Source organism: Saccopteryx bilineata, chromosome 2 (genome assembly GCF_036850765.1).
Source record: "Saccopteryx bilineata isolate mSacBil1 chromosome 2, mSacBil1_pri_phased_curated, whole genome shotgun sequence".
NCBI classification, from domain to species: domain Eukaryota; kingdom Metazoa; phylum Chordata; class Mammalia; order Chiroptera; family Emballonuridae; genus Saccopteryx; species Saccopteryx bilineata.
In genome coordinates this window covers 260,996,779-261,018,519 of record NC_089491.1, presented here as the reverse complement: position 1 = coordinate 261,018,519, position 21,741 = coordinate 260,996,779, and the positions used below count along the sequence as shown (strand labels likewise).

The 21,741-nt window shown below is 40.8% G+C and overlaps 1 protein-coding gene across 1 annotated transcript in view; it reads left to right on the top strand.

Annotated features, from left to right (window-relative positions):
• The window catches only part of GRK3 (G protein-coupled receptor kinase 3), a 107,751-nt gene that overhangs the window by 49,826 nt on the left and 36,184 nt on the right, over positions 1-21,741 (top strand). The window contains exons 4-9 of the mRNA XM_066260274.1: positions 5,431-5,532; positions 7,334-7,408; positions 13,151-13,212; positions 16,779-16,830; positions 18,541-18,632; positions 20,298-20,397. Of these exons, the coding sequence (XP_066116371.1) occupies positions 5,431-5,532; positions 7,334-7,408; positions 13,151-13,212; positions 16,779-16,830; positions 18,541-18,632; positions 20,298-20,397 (483 nt within the window). The remainder of the gene's footprint in view (positions 1-5,430; positions 5,533-7,333; positions 7,409-13,150; positions 13,213-16,778; positions 16,831-18,540; positions 18,633-20,297; positions 20,398-21,741) is intronic.

Below are 21,741 nucleotides of genomic sequence, written 5' to 3'. Positions count from 1 at the left end.
ACAAATCATAAAAAACAGATTAGAGATGAAGCTACTATGTACAATTTTCTTCACTCACTCAACCAATATTTATCAAAACACCAATGCTGGGAGGCATTGTTTGGATGAACAAGATAAGGCAAAGTCCTTGCTGTCTTTTAGTTTCTTTTTTTGTTGAGACAGACAAAAAGAAAAAGTAACAAATAAACAGGAAATGTATCAGGAAGTAGTAATAACTGCTTACAGTGACTCAAAAGAGGTTCAAAACATAGGAAATACATCAGGAAATAGTAACTGTTATGCAGTGATTCAAAAAGGACTCAAAACTGATGTACTGTGACGTGGTGGCTACTTTAGGGTGATGGGTCAAAGATTGGCTTTCTGAGGAGGTGGCATTCAAACTGAAACTCAAGTGACAAGGAAGCTAGTCTTTTGAAGATAGGAACTGGGTGGGTGTGGGGAGACTATTTTAGTCTAAAATCATGGCTAAGACATAGCCCCCAATGTGGTGAGAAATAACTTGGCTTGTCTGAGGAACTGAAAGATCGTTGTGGTGTGCTGTAATGGGTAAGAGGGGTAGGCTAGTATGAGAACAGTTCAGATACATGGTTGGGGCCAGAGTCACAAACTTGGATTTTACTCTCAAGCCTATGGAAAATTTTAAAACAGGAGTGTTGGGTGAATGTTTTATGATATCAATTAGATCAAAGTGGCTGATGTGATAAGTTTTTTTCTACATTTTTACTGATTTCATATCTAGTTCTGTCAATTTCTGATAAAACTAGATATAAAATCTCTAACTCTTGACTGTAGAATAGTCTTATTTTTTGTCAGTTTTTTCATGCATTTTGAATCTCTGTTATTAGGTGCATATACATTTGTGATTGTTATATTTTTATATGAAATGCTCCTCTTTATTGCTGGTAATATTTTTGTCTTGAAAATGACTTCCCTGAATATTAATATAGCCAGTTCAGGTCTCCTTGTGATTATTGTTATCATGATATATCTTTTCCTATCCACTTTCAGTGTTTTCTAATAGTATAAAGTTTATTTCTTTTAGACAGATATGAAAGTGTCTGCTTACCCCATTCTATCCTCACTCCTATTTCTGACAATCTCTGCATTTTAGTAATCTTAGATGTTGTATTTGTCCTTTGTGGGATTAGCTCAGTTTCTCGAGTCTATAAATTTATTCCCTTCACCAAATCTGGTAAAAGTTGGGCCATTATTTAAAAAAAATTTTTTTTCTACCTTAATCTCTCTTTACCCTCCTTCTGAGATTCTACTTATATACATATGTGATTTTTTGATATTATCCTAAATATTACTGATGTCTTTTTTCAGCTGTTTTCTTCCAAATAGTTTTTCTTTCTATAGTTCTTATTGGGTAATTTCTATGGATGTATCTTCAAATTCATTGACTTTTTCTTTGTGCATCTCTAGTCTGCAATTATGTTCATCGATTGAATTTTTAATTTAAGATACTGTGTTTTTTAATTTCCATTTGGTTCTTTTCATAGTTAATATTTTCCTGATGCTACTTTCTGCCTTTCTATTCATTGCAGCTATGCTTTCTGTTTTGTCTTTGAGTATAGTTATAATTGCTGCATCAAATCCCTGTCTGATAATTCCAACATGAGAGCCATCTTGGATTGGTCTTCATTTATGGTCTGTTCTGTTGTATGTGGGGCACATTTTCCTGTTTCTTCATATGTAGAATAATTTTAGAATGTTTCTTGTATATTGCTATTGATATATTGTAGATAGCCTAGACTCTGTATGCTTCCCCGAAGGGTATTGGTTTTTTGGTTTATAAGTTTGGCTTATTCAAACTCTGTCCTCTCATACAATGGGTAGCAACGGAATCTTGTTCATTTTTTGTTGTTGTTGTTGTTTTAGCCTTATCTGGACTGCTTTGTGTCTGCTGTGTTCACATGTCATTATGGGGTCCAGCAGAGATTTTGACAGTTTATATACACAGAATTTTAGATTCTTCCCCTCTGGCCCTTTGTTTCCAGGAGTATCCTCTCTTACTTTCCAGCTTCTGTCTGATGCCCCTTCCCCATTATCTGTGTACTTTTGGTCACTCCAGTGCCTCAGTGTAGCTGGGTGTCGTATATGTCCAGAATTTGTTTGTTTTTCCACAGGAGGATGACTCTGTCAGCAGTTAGCTGACTATTTCCCAAAGCATAGCCTGGGTTTACGATCTGTTTTGAGTGTGACGCCAACACGATCAGCTGATGATTGGGAGATGAGGGGTGGTGGGGGCAGAATCGATGATGATTATTCCTCTTTGGCTTAAGCTCCTGGGAGTGTGGCTTTACTCATTTTTGTGATAAAGAAGACAAGGGGAAGAGCCCATTTGCCTGGGGCAGAGAGGAAGTGGAAATGTCAAATAGGTAGTTAATGACTTAGAATGCAGAGCTCAGGGGGACAAGGAAGCCCTAGGGAGCCAGACTTAGTCACGGAACACGTGTGTATGACACTGTGACTGAATGGCTTTACCCCAGGAGAATATAGTGGGTGGAAAGGGGGTGCCCCAGCATCATGCTCTGAGGCATGGCGAGAGGTATCGGGAAGTCAAGCCGGGGATGGAAGAACTACCGAGGGAGACTGAGGACGAGGGGCCAGAGGCAGACCCTTGTAGAGTCAGAGAAGAAAGCTTCCAGGAGGGCAGGAGTGGCAGCTCAGTTGCATGCTGTTGAGAAGTTAGTGGAACTAAGGACAAAAGAGAGATGCTTGAGTAGGCAAGGCAGAGGCCGCAAGTGGCTGTGTAGACCATCCCACCGGAATGGTTGTGGAGCAAAGGTGGTGAGAAGGTGGAGACCGGAACAGCTGTGGACCAGAAGTGCTTGCTCTTAGGGTTCCGAATCTTTAGGCTCCGTGTTCTGCTGTGAGCTTTGTAACTACCGAGGCAGGAGGGGACTGCAAGACCAATGTATGTTTATTACTGGTGACGATGCTTCTGCTCTACTGTAGGGAAAGTCTTTGCACCTTGAACCCAGGAGTCTGCCTACTTAGGTTGCCAGGACAACCTATCTGCCAGAATTAGAGGTGGCATTTTCTTTTTTTCTTTTTTTTTTTTTTGTATTTTTCTGAAGCTGGAAATGGGGAGAGACAGTCAGACAGACTCCCGCATGCGCCGGACCGGGATCCACCCGGCACGCCCACCAGGGGTGACGCTCTGCCCACCAGGGGGCGATGCTCTGCCCCTCCGGGGCATCGCTCTGCCACGACCAGAGCCACTCTAATGCCTGGGGCAGAGGCCAAGGAGCCATCCCCAGCGCCCGGGCCATCTTTGCTCCAATGGAGCCTTGGCTGCGGGAGGGGAAGAGAGACAGAGAGGAAAGAGGGGGCGTGGAGAAGCAAATGGGCACTTCTCCTATGTGCCCTGGCCGGGAATTGAACCCGGGTCCCCCGCATGCCAGGCCGACGCTGTACCGCTGAGCCAACCGGCCAGGGCAGAGGTGGCATTTTCTATGTTATGCTACAATAAGGACATCTTGTCTAGAGCTCGCTGGTAGTTGACTGCATGTTGTTCAATTGGTGATCTTACTGGTAACAGTAAATTTTGAATGATAGCCACAGATACTTGAGGTTCTTACTTTACCTAGTAAGAGTTACATTTTTGGTTGTTCAAGTTGAAGTTTATAAAGCACAGGCTCTTGATGAAGCAAGTATTGTGGTTTATAGTATCATTTGCCTCAGAAGCTAGAATTCTTGGTATAACTGGGTCATTACAGTTCATGAAAAGCTTTCATAGAATCAGCATTTGTTTAACTTGGTGTCAACCTGCTTTCTAGCTCCCCTAGAATGTGGACTTACATTTCATTTCACTTATTTCCAAGGATGATATTTCCACAAAGGCTTATTATTCCTTGAATTTGTTCAGACGTGTAGGCAGAAGCATCGGCCTTTGGTTCACTAACAGTCTACCCGCTTTAGCCTAGCGTCTGGCATTCACCTGGCTAACACAAAACAACAAAAGCAATCAGCTGAGCCAGAATCCTAACTTTATTTTTTGACTTTGCTTCTGGTTTTGGTGGCCGGTTTCTCTTGCCTTGCAGCCACCACAGTTGCATCTGCCTGATGTTTGATTTGTCCTGAATTAATTCGGGCTGGTTAAGCCCAGGTCCTTTGATTATTGCTGGATCGTGTCTTCATGAAAAGTCTCCTCCTCTTGGACGGGGTCTGAACCTACCCCAGTCTGCCTGCCTTTTTATGTCAGGTTTTATCATCTGTTCCAAGAAGACTCCTTTCTAAGCCCTGGCAGTTACAGACGTGTGACTCTCAGCTGTCTCAGTGTTTCAGGGCGTGTAAGATGATCTGGTAGTTTCTATGTGTGAGCAGAGAGGCTTGGATGGGACCTCAGTATTGCACACCCCTCCCTCTGCCCTTTGGTTATCAGAAGTCCTTATGGGGTTTACTGGTTTTGATTTCAGAACTGTCAAATCCAGACTATAAAGGAAAAAGGTAACTTTTATTTCCATTAGTTTATACTCTCCCTTGGGAGTAGTCAGCCCCACCTTTTATCCTTCAAGAAAAAAAAGTACTCAGATACCAGGTAACTCAATAGAATGGCTGGCTACCTGTTGGAAACATTTCCCCTCCCAATTTGTCATGTGTAGTAATTAGTCATCGCATTGAAGATCTTCGCTAGCGGTCTTCCTGCTAGCTCCCTGTTTCATCTGTGTTTTCATTTTCTCTTTTTCTTTTGGATTAACAGTATTTCTGTGAAGAAATTAAAACTCCGCTCTGATCCAGAGCTTCCGTTATCAGGTTAGAATGACTGGGGCCGTTTCCATGTAAGGCACATATTTCTAAAGCACATTTCATTACTGGCCCCCGCTAACACTGGTCTGGTTACCTCCCTGAAGTTAGCAATGTATACCATTTTGAAGTAAGCTTTAATAGTGCAGATAAAGTTACAGTGTTTAACCTATGGGTGGTGCCTTTCCAAAATATTTAGTTGATTTAAAAAAAAAATCCTCTTTGCAAGAACCTTGACAATGTGTATATTTTCTCCCGTTAGTTTTTGCAGTGCTCTAGTTGAGCAAGAATTACATCATAACTCTCATAACTGAATTACAGCCAGATGTAACTTGTGCTTTTGGAAAGGGGAGTTGGCAGGCGTGAGTGGTCCATGGCTGGTAGAGTACATATAAGATAATTGTAACCATGGCAGTGTTTGTTTCCCAATGTTGTGTTTCTAAATTTTAGTGATGAGGCTCATCATAAGAAAAATTCCATTTGTAGGTTTCACGTTGAGTTTAAATTATCCCATCTTCATTATAACCGCATTAGAAGCAGTTTTTTCGTGTGGAATAGCGGGTTCCACAATTTGCAGGATCTCGGGTGGAAGCGATTTCTCCCAAGACAAGTAATGTCTCTGAATAAAGTAAGTTTCTGGGGAGACATGCCTAACAATGGTAACTTTTGAACATCTAGATAAAAGAATATGAAAAGCTTGATAATGACGAGGATCGCCTTTGTAGAAGTCGACAAATTTATGATACCTATATCATGAAGGAGCTGCTGTCTTGTTCACACGTAAGTATTTCTTTGTTACTTTGGAGTGGATCTATATGAGACAGTCTGCAATGTTTCTAGAATGGAAGTATAAAATAGGAGGAAGGTGTTCCAAAATTAAATGATACCCATCCAGGAGGGAACCCATTTCTTCTGTTTGTCACTTGTTTCCTGCGAATACTGATACAGTGTCCATTGTGCCATATACTCTTAATGTATCTCCATAAAGCAGATACTTGCGCTGCAAAAATTGATGAAATGAAACAAGTAATTCAGGACAATCGAAGAAAAGGCTAGTCTCAATTCTAGACTTTCTTAAGGAAACTAAACTTTATTATTTTTCATTTAGTTACATGTTCCCAATTAGACCAATCAGATATTGATAAACATAAGTCTTAAGTGGATTCTTTGAATTAATAAGGAAGATTGTAATTATTATATGAATTATGTTCATTAATTGTTAAATAATGATAAACAACTTTTTCTTCCAAATCGGATAAACAGTTCAGTTAGGTCATGGGAATAAACTAGATTTCTAGGAAATTATCTTACCAGGAGTGAGTGGAAAAATTAGTAATAAAAATTTACCATGTAATCTCTTTACATTAAAACTTACATTAAGAGGTTTTCCAAAGGAACGACCTCACATTCCTGGCCTGCTGTGTCTGGTATAGTAGCCATTGGCCACATGTGGCTATTTAAACTACTTAAAATTAAATGGAATTAAAAATTCAATTCCTGCCTGACCTGTGGTGGATAAAGCGTCAACTTGGAATGCTGAAGTCACTGGTTCAAAACCCTGGGCTTGCCTGGTCAAGGCACATATTGGAGTTGATGCTTCCTGCTCCTCCCCCCCCATATCTCTCTCTCTCTCTCTCTCTCTCTCTCTCCTCATTGAAAATGAATAAATTAAAAAAAATCAATTTCTAATTTCCTCACAAGCCATATTTCAAGTGCTCAGTAGCTGCATGTGGCCCAGTGGCTCTTGTATTGGACACCTTAGATACGCAATATATCCCTCACCGCAGAACGTTCTGTCGGCCAGTGCTCATCATGGTAGTGATGTAGTTTTGTGATTCTGTTTTTATTGTATTGTTTACAATTCCTACTGACATTTGTATAGCTGTAGTGGCTAAAGATGACACCTCTTGTTACGTAATTGTGGTACTGTTCCTTGGACCCACCTACCTTGTGGTAGAAAGAATTTCTGAGCTGGAGCGAAGCGTTGGCGCTGTGTGCCTTGCTGGAGAATGGGTGAACCTTGGAACCCAGATATTCGCTGGGAAAGCCTCTGTAAACTTAGTTTTCATAGAGTTCGGTAATTGAGCAGGCTTTGTAGCAGTGTGATATGCTTATTAAGCCATTCTTCTTATTGTGCATTATTGAAGATGTAATATGAAGTTTGGGGGAGGATTGAGTTTGTAATTCCTGTCAGGTAATAAGTTTCATTCTTTTAGGACCAGTTCCCCTCTGCTGTGGTCACAGCAGGACTTTCCTGAACCTGAGCCCTTTACCACCTGGCTCAGATTTGTGATCCTGTCATTTACTTCTTAGGCGTGTTTGCAGGCATCCATTTTCTCTTTCATAGAAATTTTAATTTCGTAGAAATTTTGTGCTTTCAGGACCACATCAGCTAATCGCTAGCTACCTCCATACTTGCCATTCTTTCCAACATGGAGGCATGTTAATATAATGTGGGTTTTTTTATGTTTCTAGGTTATTGTTTAATAATTGTTATGTTAAATTGATGTTGTGATACTGTGTAACAGGTTTGTCATGTTTTATAATTTTTGAAAAAAAATACTGTTTTTATTTTTAAAAGCCATTCTCAAAGCAAGCTGTGGACCATGTACAAAGCCATCTATCCAAGAAACAAGTGACAACAACTCTCTTTCAGGTAACTTAAAAGCATTTCAGAATAAATCTATCTAGTTGGCCTAACCGTTGATTTGGTGGCATTTTCTTTCTGTGTGTGTAGGTACTAGAGGACATGGTATCGGGAGGTCTGTCAGGAGCAGTTGAAGTTTAATATTGCTTGTCTGCTCTCTGAAATGTACTCTCCTACCAACATCCTCCATAACGGCTTTCCCGAAACAGGCCGCTAGAACTTTCTAGTAACTTTCAATAAATCAAGGAAGACGTTGGAAGGAAAAGCCTTTGCCCACTTGGCACCCAGGCACCGTGTGGGGCCAGGGACCTGACAAGATTTGTTTTATCCCTCAGATGACACATTTATTTTTAAGAATAAAGAGTGAATGTTGGGACAACCTTCACATCATGTCTGAGGAACTGGATTTAACCTTGGCTCCTTGTATTTGCAACACAACAAACCACAGTCCTGTAGATTTAAATGACAAAGACTTGGAAAACTTGGTCCACAGATAGTGGACCCGTGTATTTTCTGCTCCTTAGATGTAACGGGCTCTCCTCCTCCCAAAGCCTTTGCCATCCTGTGTGTTTTCTGCAGAGGTGACAGCTTGCGACGGCATGGCCACATTTTCAAATGGATAATGTACTCTTTTACATTTCTATGAATTAAAAGAAATAGGAAAGAATATCATTAAGTAATGTAATGATTTTCTTAAGTGAAAAGAACTAACATCTTTTTTGAATCATTCAGCCATTTACAGAGAGGTATGTTGAGTTTTGCATTGGTGCCTCAGGATAGGATTGAGTTATTTATGAAAATGGATTTAATTATTCTATAGAGAACATACTGACTTGGCTCTTAGGATGTTTGGATACAGGAACACATCAAGTGTTAACCTTTCTGCCAAAATAAACGGCCTCTTCTTAAGCTGCAGCGCCTTTCTGTGTAGTCCAGTGGGTTGTAAACTTGGGCTCTGACGTCAGTGACCTGGCTTGAGAAGCCTGGGCCACCTCCTGCACCTCTCCTGACGTTTTCCATCTGTGGAGCGGAGGTGATGGTGGGCTGTCCTGCAGATGGGGCCCTGAGGACTCTGAGAATGGTGCACCTGAGCTGCTTTGTGCTGGACCCGCTGTCACAATGCCCTGTACACATTAGCTGTTACCAGAGTTTTTCCATTCAAAAAGTGCAACACAAATATCTGCTTTTTGTTGTCTCCATGATATTTTATTGCCAATTTCAATTTTCAGCTGACTTTGACGTGGTTCACAGATAGGCTATCCGTTACAGTAGACATTGCTGAATTATACCTCACCATTTATGGACTATACAGCTCTGATTTAGCTTTTCTTGTAGTACAAATAAATTAAGAAAGCGCTTCTGGTGCCCTGGCCGGGTGACTCAGTGATTAAAGTGTCCTCCCTGCACACTGAGGTTACATGTTCAGTCCCCAGTCAGGGCACATATGAGAAGCAACTAATGAGTGCACAACTAAATGGAGCAACTTAGTGAAACAACAAGTTGATGCTTCTCCCTCTCTCTCTTTTTCTCTCTCGCTCTTAATCAATAGAAAAAACTTTTTTAAAAGTTTCAGGTGAGATACAAAGACCACCATAATTATTCTATGCCTTTATGTAATAGCCATTTAGAAGCTACTCCTTTAGAATCATTTGAAACACTACTGGTTTATTCATGGAAAAATAAATGAAAATAATGTTCTGGTAAAATAGCTATAGAATAGATTCTTATTTCAAAGGTGGAGGAAATAGTCATTATTAAATGGTTAAAATAGGGAGTGTATTACTGTAATTCACCGTAAGATGTGCACCGTCAGAACATATTAAAGTCCAGACAGAAGTTAGCCTGACCTGTGGTGGTGCAGTGGATAAAGCGTCGACCTGGAAATGCTGAGGTTGCCGGTTCGAAACGCTGGGCTTGCCTGGTCAAAGCACATATGGGAGTTGATGCTTCCAGCTCCTCCCCCCTTCTCTCTCTCTCTGTCTCTCTCTCCTCTCTCTCCCTCTCTGTCTCTCTCTCTCCTCTCTAAAAATGAATAAATAAAATAAAATAAAATAAAATAAAAAATAAGTTAGACATTTGGGTGTCCTGTATACAAAGGGCCATTAACCATACAGTTGGGTGACATCCTTTGAGTTGAAATTTCTTCCCCCACCAACTTTATTGAGGTATGATTCACAAATAGAAATTGTATGTAATCTAAGGTGTACAATGTGATATTTTGATACATGTATACATTGTGAAATGATTATCACAATTAAACTAATTAACATATCTATCATCTCTTATAGTTACATTTTGTTTATGTGATGAAAACATGATCAACTCTTCTTGATATAGTCACCATGCTGCACATTAGATCTCCCGAGCTTTACTCATTCTCACAACTGAGACTTTGTACCCTTTGACTTCCCAGCCATTCTACCTCTGCTTTTATGAATATGTTTTTAGATTCCACATATAAGTGAGATCATACAGTATTTGTCTTTCTGTGTTTAGTTTATTCCACATAGCGTAATGTCCTCCACATTCATCTATGTTGTCACAAATGGCAGGGTTTCCTTCTTTTTAAGGACTGAATAATATTTCCATTGTGTATATCCCTTCCCACATTTTCTGTATTCATTCATCCATCAATGGACACTTACGTTGTTTCCATATCTTGACTACTGTGAATGGTGCTGTGATGAACATGGGAGTGGAGAAAACTCTTCGATAAATACCCAGAAGTGGGATTGCGGGATGATATGGTATTTCTATTTTTAATTTTTGAGGAACCTGTATACTATTTTTCATAGTGGCTTCACCAGTTTACATTCCCACGAACAGTGCACAAGGGTTCTGTTTTCTCCAAATCCTCACCAATACTTACATCTTGTCTTTCTGAGAATAACCATACGCACAGGTATGAGGTGATACCTCACTGTGGTTTAGGTGTGTACTTCCTTGATGATTAGTTATGTCGAACACTTTTAATATGCCTGTTAGTCTCTTGTATGCCTTCTTTTGAAAAAAATGTTTATTCAGATCCCTAGCCCATTTTTAAATCAGGTTTTATATTGTTTTGTTTTGCTATTGAGTTGAGTGTCTTATATTTTTGGATATTAACTTATCAGATAGGTGGTTTGCAAATATTTTACCCCATTCCGTAAATTTCCTTTTGCACTCTGTTGATGGTTTCCTTTGCCATGCAAAAGCCTTATAGGTTGGTGCAGTCCCACTTGTCTATTTTTGCTTTGGTTGTCTGGGTTTTTGATATGCTACCCACAAAAATTGTTGCTCAAACCATTGTTAAGAAGCTTTTCCCCCTGTGTTCTCTTCTAGTAGTTGTATGGTTTCAAGTCTTAAGACTTGAAGTCATCTTGAGCTGATTTTTGTATATGGTGTGAGGTAAGGATCCATTTGCATTCTGCCTGTGGCTCTTCAATTTTTCCACATCATTTATTGAAGAGACTATCCTTTACTCATTGTGTGTTCTTGGCACCCTTGTCAAAGAATCATTGACTGTAGATGTGTGGATTTATTTCTAGATTTTATTCTGTTCCATTGATCCATAAGGTCTGTTCTCTATGTCAGTACCAAACTATTTTGATTATTGTAGGTTTTAAAAAATATTTATTTATTCTAGACAGAGAATAAGGGAGAGAGAGAGAGACAGAAACATCAATTTGTTGTTCTAGTTATTTATACATTCGTGGGTTGATTCTTATATGTGCCCTGACCAGGGATCGAGCCCACACACTTGCCATATCTGAGCAGTACTCTAGGCCTGATTCCTGTAGTTTTACAAAAGATTTTGAAATCAGGAAATATGATGCCTGAATTGATATTTCTTATTAAGGAGAAGAAGGGAGTGAAACAAAAATACTCTGATAGTAAATACAAAATGTTTTTTATTCTTTTTGTTTGTACAATTGATGTTAGAAGTAAATGATTGCATAGGCACATTTGGTAACAAAGGTTGGAAGGGGTCCTGGCTTACATTTAGGTGCCTAAAATTTGCCAGGCCCTGTGTTTGGTTTTCAGCATTCTTAGTTTTACTAAATTCTCATGACAGCATTGCAAGTTAGCTATGGCTCCCCCATTTTACAGGTTAAAGGAACTGAGAATCAGAGAGGTGAAATAGCTCATGAACTCATATTGAACTCTGGCTTTTGCACTGCTTACCTGGCATACTGTAATACTGTGTGGTTCTTTTGTTGGAAAGTGGCAATGTGGTGTATATACTCAGTCTTAAGAATTTCTAGTAACCTTTGTCTCTTACTTCATTAGCAGATTGTATGGGATGTTTGATAAAATATGAAAAATAGTAATATAGTTTTTGTAAATAGAAAAATCTGTGATATACAATTTTAGCCTTTTTATAGGTCTTTGAACACTTGATCTGTTTTATCTTTTGATGTCTTTTGAACCTCTTGAGATTCGTGGCCTTCAGCCTTGCCCGTAGAGGACTTAGCTTAGATCAATGTTACATGTCATCATAGAATCCTAAGATTTCAGAGTCAGAAAGAGCTTCACAGAGAGAGTTCAGCTTTCCCTTTTGCCAGGAGGGGACAAAGCCCATCTGGTTTTAGTGACCAGCCCAGTCCCTGCCCAGGACAGTGGTAGCCCTGTGCGGTGGTGGAAGTGGGCTCAGCCCCAGTCTCCTTTCTGCTGCAGGAAGTGAGGCCCCCGAGAGCTGTGGCTGTCTCACTGCCTGAGTTTGGTCACTGTGGCTTCTGCGCACTTCCTGGTCTTAATCACTTGTCTTGGATTGTTTTTGTCTGGTCTTCCCATTTTTTAAGTGTTCAAAATTATCTGTGAAGACACAGAAAAAAAATAAATTTGCATTATTTAGTGAGTGGATGATATCAAGATATTTGACAAATCTATCTAATTGATTCTATGCCAAACTGAAATGTTAGCATTTGCTATTGTTGTAGTTCTTGACTTAATGTTCATCTCATGGAAAATAAAAGTCAGGTTGTTTATTTGGTAATGTGTAAAGTGGAATGAAATGGAAGTAGATTGTTCCCTGTAGGGGAAAAGTTCAGCATAGGGGAGCCGGGAGCCTTTCCTCGATCCCAGTTCAGCCATGATCTGGCTCACAGACCTTAGCAATGGGTCTGCCCACAGCCTATGTACAAAATGAGGATTCAGATGACCTTCCCCTCATCCATCCCTCACCCCCTGAGGTCACCTTTAGCTCTGTGATTCTAAGGGGTGAAAAACCAATAAGAAAAATAGTTAATTTAAAAAATTTTGCTCCATGGGTCCCCTAGCATTTAGTCTTTAAACTCATTAATAATGCTGATAATTTACAGTAGTAATCTACATGATGCATTACATAACTTACTGGGCCCAGTACAAAATAAAAAGGGCCCTTTGTTCAGAAATGATTAAGAGCGTTATGATGGTGACAGCAAAGCTTGGTGCTCTTCTGCGTGGAGCTCCATGAGACCACACAGGTCGCACACCCGCTGGGCTAATTCTGGTCATTTAAGAAGTGTTTGTGACTTGCAGTGGGGATATAATGCCAAACATGGTGGACCTGTCCTTACCTCCAAAGACTGTGCCATCAAGTAGGTAACGATTAAATAAATGCATATGCCTCTGTGAGTGACACCTGGACAGGTGCTGAGAAGGGCAAGTCCAAGACGCCGTGGGAGAAGTGCGAAACTCCGAACCTCACCTTGTCTGAGTCTCACCTGTTTGTTTTTAACTGAGACACATTTCTATTTATGCAGTGTGGAATATCTTTTCTTTCCTTTCCAGCCATACATAGAAGAAATTTGTGAAAGTCTTCGAGGCAACATTTTTCAAAAATTTTTGGAAAGGTATGAAACTTTATGCATGTGTGTGTGTGTATAAAATCTTTTTATTGAGATACATTTAACATATAACATTATATTAGAATAGTAGTATATAGATAAAATCCTGTACTGTGCAGGTATAACCCAATTTAACCCAGCAAACGCTGTGTGTTAATTTATTCATTCACCAAGTGTTTACTGACCATAGGCTCTGTGCCAGGCTTTGTGGTAGTCTCTTTCCTCGATACTTCACATTATAGTTTTGATTTGTGTATCTGAATGTCTTCTTGACTTTTAGTTCTTGAGCTTCAAAATAGTTTAGAATTTACATAGGCTAGGGAACCTCAATATTAAAAGTACTGTATTGGGACACCTTTACTAATGCAAGCACAGCTACATAATTATCTATTTCGTTTGTTTGGACTTTGAAATCATGTCTCCCAAAGTGGGACAAGCCTGTGCTTGATTTTAGTAGAGTTTGAAGGGTACAGTAAATATGTCATCACATATGTTGTTACTGTACCTAACACACATGTCCCTTTGGGTTACTCAGGCGATAGAATATTGTCAGAAAATTCTGAAACATGTCAGTGACATCTGTAAAAGCGTCCAGCTCACCAGCTTTTCAGTCAGTTCTTCCGTATTTGGAGGATTTGCCTGTGATGATGAACTGTTGGGGATCAGACTTTCTAAAACCAGATCAGCCCTCACCCTGATTGTGTTTTTCTCCACACACCCGGCTAAGTTCTGGACAGTGGACACGGCGATTGCGCCTCATTGCGGGAACTGCCTGCAGCTGTTCCATCCATAATTGCCCTTTAAGAACAAATGCTCTTCATTACATTTTCCCCCCGCATGTTCAAGTGATTTAGAAAAAAAACCAAACTCATGTCTTGGTTCTACTAGAGTTCAAGAGATAATTTTATCCTGGAGCAGAGTCAGTACTTTGGGAAATGAATGTGCATACAAATAATTACGCTGCTCTGAGTAGGAGCAGAAACTTGGCCCAAAAGCAGCTGCCTTAGACCGAGGGGATGGGTTGCTGGCTCAGGGCCCACTCCATTGCTCTTGGTTCTCAAATCTGACCTTTCCCAACTCTGGGTCAGCCTGGCGTTCATGTGAGCCTTAGGGGACAAGGGAGAGTAGAGGGTGGTCATTTAAGTTGAGGAAGGGGTTCAACCTGCATGGCCATGTTCTGCCGAGGGCGCCAGTCTCTGCTACCATCATAGGAAACACACAGGAGGCTATTTGCATTTGAGGCAAGCATTTAGGAAATTCTGGATCTCCTAAAACATTTACTATTTCATATAAATAGATTATTTTTAAAGTCCACTTGTTCATTTGTGTATATACCATACCTTTTTGGGTGCTTTTTTATGTTAATACATTCTCAAATTGGTATGAAATATCCATCATCAGACCAAGAATTTCGAGCTTGGGGTTTGGAAAGCATGGACAGTCCATAGAGAGAACCTTGTAACATTCCCCAGGACTGGCTGTGCGCTGAGGGCCTTGGGGGCGAGGGCGTGTCTTGGTGGCCATACCACACTGTGACAATAACGGTAACCCTCCAGCAGCACAGGGACTTCTCTTGCCGTCTCCTGAGTCCCAGCAGGGACACAGGGCTCAGTTCCAGGTGGGGCTCCATCCGGGAGGGAGGCTGTTCTTCTCCCAGGTGAGGCTCGTGAGCCATGTTCGTGTCATGAACTTCATCTGCTCAGCAGTCTAAAGCCGAGTCAGGGATCGGAGTTAGAGACACGCACTCTTCCCCACCCAACTCTTCCCTTGGCCAGCAGGGCACTTCTCTCCCTGGCTGTTAGCTAGTTTGCTGGTTGGTAAAATGTGCTAACGCACCACCCCGTGTTGCCAGCTCTGAACCCCAGGGGGTGTTAGCCCAATGCACCATGTGGGTTTCACAGTAACAGTCATAGATTTATAAATATGGAGTATACCCAGTGTGGTTTTGCATTTTGCTCTCACCATGCTTTAAAAAAAAACTGTTTGAAATCTCAAAATACAGTTTTCTTTTACCAACCTCATTGAGATGTTAGGCGAGTCAATGAAACACTCATAAAAAAGTCATTGTAGATTCACTGAAAAAAGATGCTATGTAATTACGAAAAGTTCTTCCGCTTTTGATTTTCAGTTTGATTATTAGCTTCGGAAATATTGTTAAATGACCCTGAGAAGGCATATTAGATGAAACCCCCAGGGAGCTGGGATACTTGGATGCCTTGAGGCATTTTATTATAATGGTGATAGTACTTACGAGTTGTACTTCATAAGAACTACTGCCTTGTCTCTTTTCTCCCTCCCTCTCATCCTTTTTGCCTTTTTTTTCATTCATCCAAAGAACCCTGAACACTGCTTATGTGTGAGAAATCATACCTGGTACTAGATGAAATCCAAGTCACCAAGAATGTTCTTTGATTTTTCAGGACTATTCAATCTAGAATGCATCTCTTTTGAAAACATTTTTTTTAAAAAAATCAAAACACCTTGTAGATATGTTGCTTGTTTATAAAAAAAAGTAATAAGAAAATGATGTATCTATTTAATAGATATTTTTCTTCATAGATGGAAAAGCACTCATCAGTGAGAGCACATCACTGCAGGGTGACATAGGGCATCTTCTGATTCTAGTCTGAGGGTTACTCTCCTACACTGTTGTGTCTCTGAGAGGCAGTACTTGGTCTGGGTTCAAATCTTAGTCTCCCCGTTCTCACCGTGTGACCTTGGGCATGCCTTAGTTTTGGCTGTGAAGTGGTTATCAACATAGTGTCTGCCCATAGAGGGTTGGGTTGCATATATGAGCCTTTAGAGCCTGGCACATTGGAGTGTCTGCTACTTTTATAATTGTTTGTAAGCATTAATTTTTTTGTCATTTAGAGCTGCTCTCCAGGACGATAGCCAATAGCCATAAGCAGTGTTGAACACTCAAGATGTGATTGATAGTCTGGATGATAACATGGGGCTATGATTGTAACATACACACCAGGTTGCAAAGACTTAATAAAAAAACAAGAGTATAGAATTTCTCCATAATGATTTTGTACTGATTACACATTGAAACGATTATTTTTTATATATTGGGGTTAAATTAAATATATTATAAAAAATTTAATTATGTATGTGGCTTGTGTTACTTTTCTTTGAACAATGATGATTAAGATAAAGATGTCCCTGTAGCATAATGACAGTTATAGGAGAAATGTGATGCTTTTCATTTGAATCATAAAATGAAGGCAATAGGTGAACACATTATGAAAAATGTGTTTAAGAAAACTTACTCTGGTGCTGGCTGGATAGCTCAGTTGTTAAAGCATCGTCCCAAAGCACAGAGGGTGGCAGTTCGGTCCCCGGTCAGGGCACGTACAAGAATATATCAATGTTCCTGTGTCTTTCTCTCTCTCCTTTCATCTCTCACTAAGTCAATAAATAAAATTAAATAAATTAAAAAAATAAAACTTACTCTGTTTGAGAAGTAAAACAAGTACACAGTATAATTCTGATTTATGTTACAGCATTGTTCTCTAAATCCAGTTAATCTGATATTTACCTTTCTAGTAATTATTTATGTTCTCTTTTAGTGACAAGTTTACTAGATTTTGTCAGTGGAAAAACATAGAATTAAATATCCATGTGAGTATCATTTTTTTATTTTTTTGTTTCTTTTTTTTTTTTTTTTTTTAATAAAAACTCCCTCTGGCTTTAGTATGTGAGAAAAGACTTGGCTGTGCAGTCTGCTCCCGAGGGTGACACATAGCCTGAGCAAATGTCCTTGCAGCTTTACGTATGAAACGTCACCCTCCCTTCCCTGCTGTAAACAAGTTAGGTTTTAATTCTCTTTTTTCATATCCCTATAAGGATGTGTTTGTTTATTTAAGAAAGGATATTTTAAGCAGTAAACGACCCTTTAATGGAAATACTGGTGAAAATGCAAGTCTACCAAATGTCATTCCTGTACACCCTTGTCTGCTGTCTTGTTAGGTATTGTTGTGTAATAAAAACGATGGCATCTTTCTTTAGACCAAAGTGTTGTTGTTATTGTTGTTGTTGTTATTATTATTATTATTTTGACACTGCTAAAGCAGTCCTTAGACCCCAGCTACTCTCTACCATGTATTTCCCTAGAGGTACATCTTCTTTTAGCTTCCAGCATCCATAATTCTAGGATGCGATCTCTGTGTCACTTGTAGAACATACCTTTCTTTGTCCAGCCTCTCTCACCTTCTCCTTCCTGCTCGCCCTTCACAGAGGCTTGTGACCGGGGAAAAGAAATCATCAACTGAATTTTTTTTGTGTGTGTGGGGGGTGTTTTTTACTTGAATGGGCCTATTGGAAGAGGAGTTGGGTTTTTATTTTTTATTTTTTAACCTCCCCTTTCGTCACATTTCCTGGCAGGATTTGGAAGCAAGAGGCAGTAACACATTTTTAAAAATCCCTTCTATCTGCGGTGGCTCTTCCTTATGTCCGTGACCCTTCAGCAGGCCTGCTGTCTTCATGTCCCATGTCTGCTGTGTATCCAGCCTGAAGCCCTTGGGCCAGTTGCCCCTGCCTGACTGCAGACATGGTGTTTTAAGGGGGTATTTAGAGAAACCACGAATCTGACCCTTAGTTTGCCAGGATCTGTAAACTAGTAGACATTTGCTCTTGTCCAGCGGCATCTTACCATGACCGTGGGTTGTCTGTCTGCCTTTGCTCTGTCTAATGCTGTTAGAACTCTGTATGAAGCAGGGCATTGCTAAGTTGTTTTTTAGCAAAAGGAAAGTGCTTCTGAATAAAGCCTCTTTATATAGTTAGCTCACACTCAGTCTTGTTTCATGCTCACATGCCCAGCATGAGTTCTCTACTCACTGATGCTACCGATAAAAAATTCACATGGCCAGCATCTGTTGGGTTTTCTGATCGTATGGCTCACTCTTAGGAAAACACAGATGACCTTGACAGGGACTTATTTTGCTACATTGATGGTTCCTGGAATTGCTGAGTAATTCCCAAACTTTTGGCTTCAGAGTCGCTGACGTTGCTTTTCATTTTGACTAGAAATGTCACAATCGCTTGACTTCAGGGGATGAGTCCTGTAATCCAAGATCTATGAGATTGGAAAAGCAATCTAACTTGGTTCCCACTTTGTTATCTTCCCATCTGACTCTACCTTGCACATTCCGGTGGTGGAGCAGGAGGTTCTAGAAAGCCTTTGCCACCTCGTGCAGCCTCGCGATGGAAATGGCAGGTCCCCACCTCAGAGCTGCCATTTTAATGACTTGTGCATGTTTTGCATAGAAAAAAATCTTTACATCATCATTTTTATGCCATTGTATGTTTCTGTTTCGTATCCTGAATTCACAGTTGACCATGAATGATTTCAGCGTACACAGGATCATTGGACGGGGAGGCTTTGGTGAGGTGTACGGTTGCAGGAAAGCAGACACTGGAAAAATGTGAGTTTTCGATGCTTATGCAGTTTTTTTCAGGGACTATCAAGGGGATCTTCTGCTTACATCCAAAGAAAATTCCTGCAGAGATTTTTGGGAGCCCATGATCTCATTCCTGAAGAAACAGACATTCTCTTCTCATTCTCACCCACAATTTAGCCTGTGCAGTTCAGCATTCCAGGAGATGTGGGTTCCACAGATGAGTAGCTGACGAGGACGGTGGATACCCTGGGGCAAGGGGCAAGGTCACGGGGCTCCGTCACTCATCTCAGTCACTTGTCTCATGGGAGGTTGATATGAGGCAATAAGGTGCACATCAGCTGGGTGTCAGCGTCTTCTGGGAACGAGTCATGGAATTCTGAAGTGAGGGGAGAGTTTATGTTACTCTAGAAGAAGTTTAAGCGAACATATCTCTGAAGGCAAAAGAGAATGGAAAAGTATGATTTGATAGACTAAAACCTGCAAGTTTGGTTAAGTGACAGGCATGTCAGAGCAGTGGGCAAGTGAGAACAGTCTGTGAGATTGGTTTGTAAAGTCATTGAGTCAGTGCAGGAAGGAGTAATTAGGGCGCCTAGCCCAGTGCCTGCCCCCCTTGCTGCCCCAGCGTCTCTGTGGGGTTCTTCTTCGGCCTCTGTGTTGTCTGTCCTGGTCCAGCAATTGCATGTTTTTTATTAGGTGGGGGCTGAAATTTACCTTCAGTTTGTGCCCATTGCTCTTTTTCCTGCTGTGGGCCTGTGGGCAGGGTAAACCCTGTTCCTGGTACCCAGGTGTCTGAAGTCTGGCCTTGTGCTGAGACACGATAACATCGAGATTTCGGATTGTGGGTCCCTGGCGTCACACAGCTAAGTCAGAGTCACTTTTACACTGTCTTTCTGGCTTGGGCAAAGCCTATGTCTCTGAGCCATCACATCCTAGTTTGTAGAGTAGAGATAAAAAAAGGTCACCTGCCTTCCTGTGAGAATTAAATGAGATAATTTATTGTAAAAACAGAATCCTGTTATGAAAGCATTCCTCCCCATTTGGTACTTGCCCCAGAGGACTGTTTGACCCTAAATGTTATAGTGTACTTGTCGCTTACTGCATTTCACTAAATTTATTAGTTTTATTTCATCATTGCAGCTTGTTGAGATATTTAGAATAGGCTGTCGCAGGATGTTGTAGAAGTAAATGATATCAATTTGTCTCCTCATACACATTTGTTATTTCACCTCTCAAAAACTGACATATAGTAGAATGTCTTTCAACTTCGGTTTGTCTGATGATTTCCCACAGTTAGACTGGGGTTATGGGCTTTCGGAAGGAAGACCCCAGAGATAAAATGTCATTCTTATCACATCATGTCAAGGCTTCCTGTTATTAAAGTGACCCTGGTTTCTTGTTACCCTCCCCCTTCTCCATGCTGTGCTCTGGAAGGAAGTCACTGTGCACAGCCCACACCTAAGGAAGGTGTGTGTGGGGAGGTTATGTTCCCATTCCTGGAGAGGGGAGTGGATCTTCTCTTTCTTAATACATGTAATAAAATTTTCTTTTTTTCATGGCACTTGGGTGCAGATTTGCTTCTTTTAAACACTGCCCGAATCTTTAGAAACTTCCCGCAGTTTGCTGTGTCTTGTTTAAATCAGTCTAGATGTATTTTCAGTGTTGATTTTTCAACAGTGTTTATGTTTCTAGGTATGCAATGAAGTGCTTAGATAAGAAGAGGATCAAGATGAAACAAGGAGAAACATTAGCCTTAAACGAGAGGATTATGTTGTCGCTTGTGAGCACAGGAGTAAGTAGTCCATCTGGAGTACTGCCCTTTTTTTGTATTTGTTTTATATCAAGACAGTTTGTTTAAAGTGCAGGCATTTTCTGGTGAATTATGGGGCTAGCTGATTCTCAGGTGGGTTAGGATTTATAGCAGGGAACCGTAGCACTGGGTTAATATAGTGTCCAGTTCAAACATTATCTCTGTTTATTGGGAGCTAGGAAGGTACTAGCAGCCATCACTGGGAACACTGCTACCTTCTGCCTTCAGTGCTCATTTATGATTAACTTCACTGTGGGATACGGTTGGTGAGAAGGCAGGGAAACAGTCATACCAACAATAACAACAGAAATCACTTGAGTGCAGTTAAGAATTGACTGCACAACTGAGAAGGACTAAACCAGAGAGAAAAAGTAACAAATAGTCGCTCCTGTCCTTCATAAGCAGACAGAGAGGGAGCGACTGGGGTTGGTCAACGCCGCATCGTCCCCACGAGGTTGTCCTCAGTCAGCGCTTCCTTTGATGGTGACTTTATCTTCTCAGCACTTGCCGCTCTCTATCTGCTGTGGACTTTGGCTATTTCCATTTCCAGGACTACATGTCTGCCTGTTGGACGTTTTATTTGTATGTCAAGCTAACATGTTTAGCTTAGCACATGCAAAAACTTGCAAAACAGTGTCCCGTTCTGATTTCTTTTTCTGTTAATGGTATGACCGAGGATCAAGGCCTTGCTTTTGTTTATTTGGACAGATGTATGTAAAGACATATCCAGAAGAACTCACCGTTCGAGAGGCTGGGCCTTGCCTGTGTGCACCTGTAGTCCTGTCGTCCAGCGGTCAAGGTGGTCAGGGAGCCGGGTATTAGGAGAGGAATGATAGGAGCCTGGGATGGCCGGCCCCGTGCTGCACAGCTCGCATGGGATTTAACACCAGGCCAGGAAGGTTTATATGCAGCGAGACCTATGTGGGGCTGCCAGATATCATGGCTGGGGTCTAAATAAGGTCATCTACACCCGAAAGATTTGAAAAATATCACATTTTAATGGTCAAAGAACCCCTTTCGTCTAGTAAGCAAGGAACCGGAGACCCAGGAGGTTAGTTTCCTCACCCAGAGTCTCTGGCCTCCCTGGAGCACCCCCAGGTTTCTTCCCGCCAGCGCTTTATGGGCCCCCTGCTTTTGGTTTATCACCTGCGCTGATTGCTTCGAGGTTAATATTTTTCTGGCAGTAGATTTAATGGTTCTCGAAGAGCTCTCTGCTATTGGAGCCAAAGAATGTCATAATTTACCTTGACTCTAACGAATGAGAGTGCCGTAGCTATAAATAATTCTTAATTACGCACCTCTCGCTCCCCGCACGTGGACACGAAG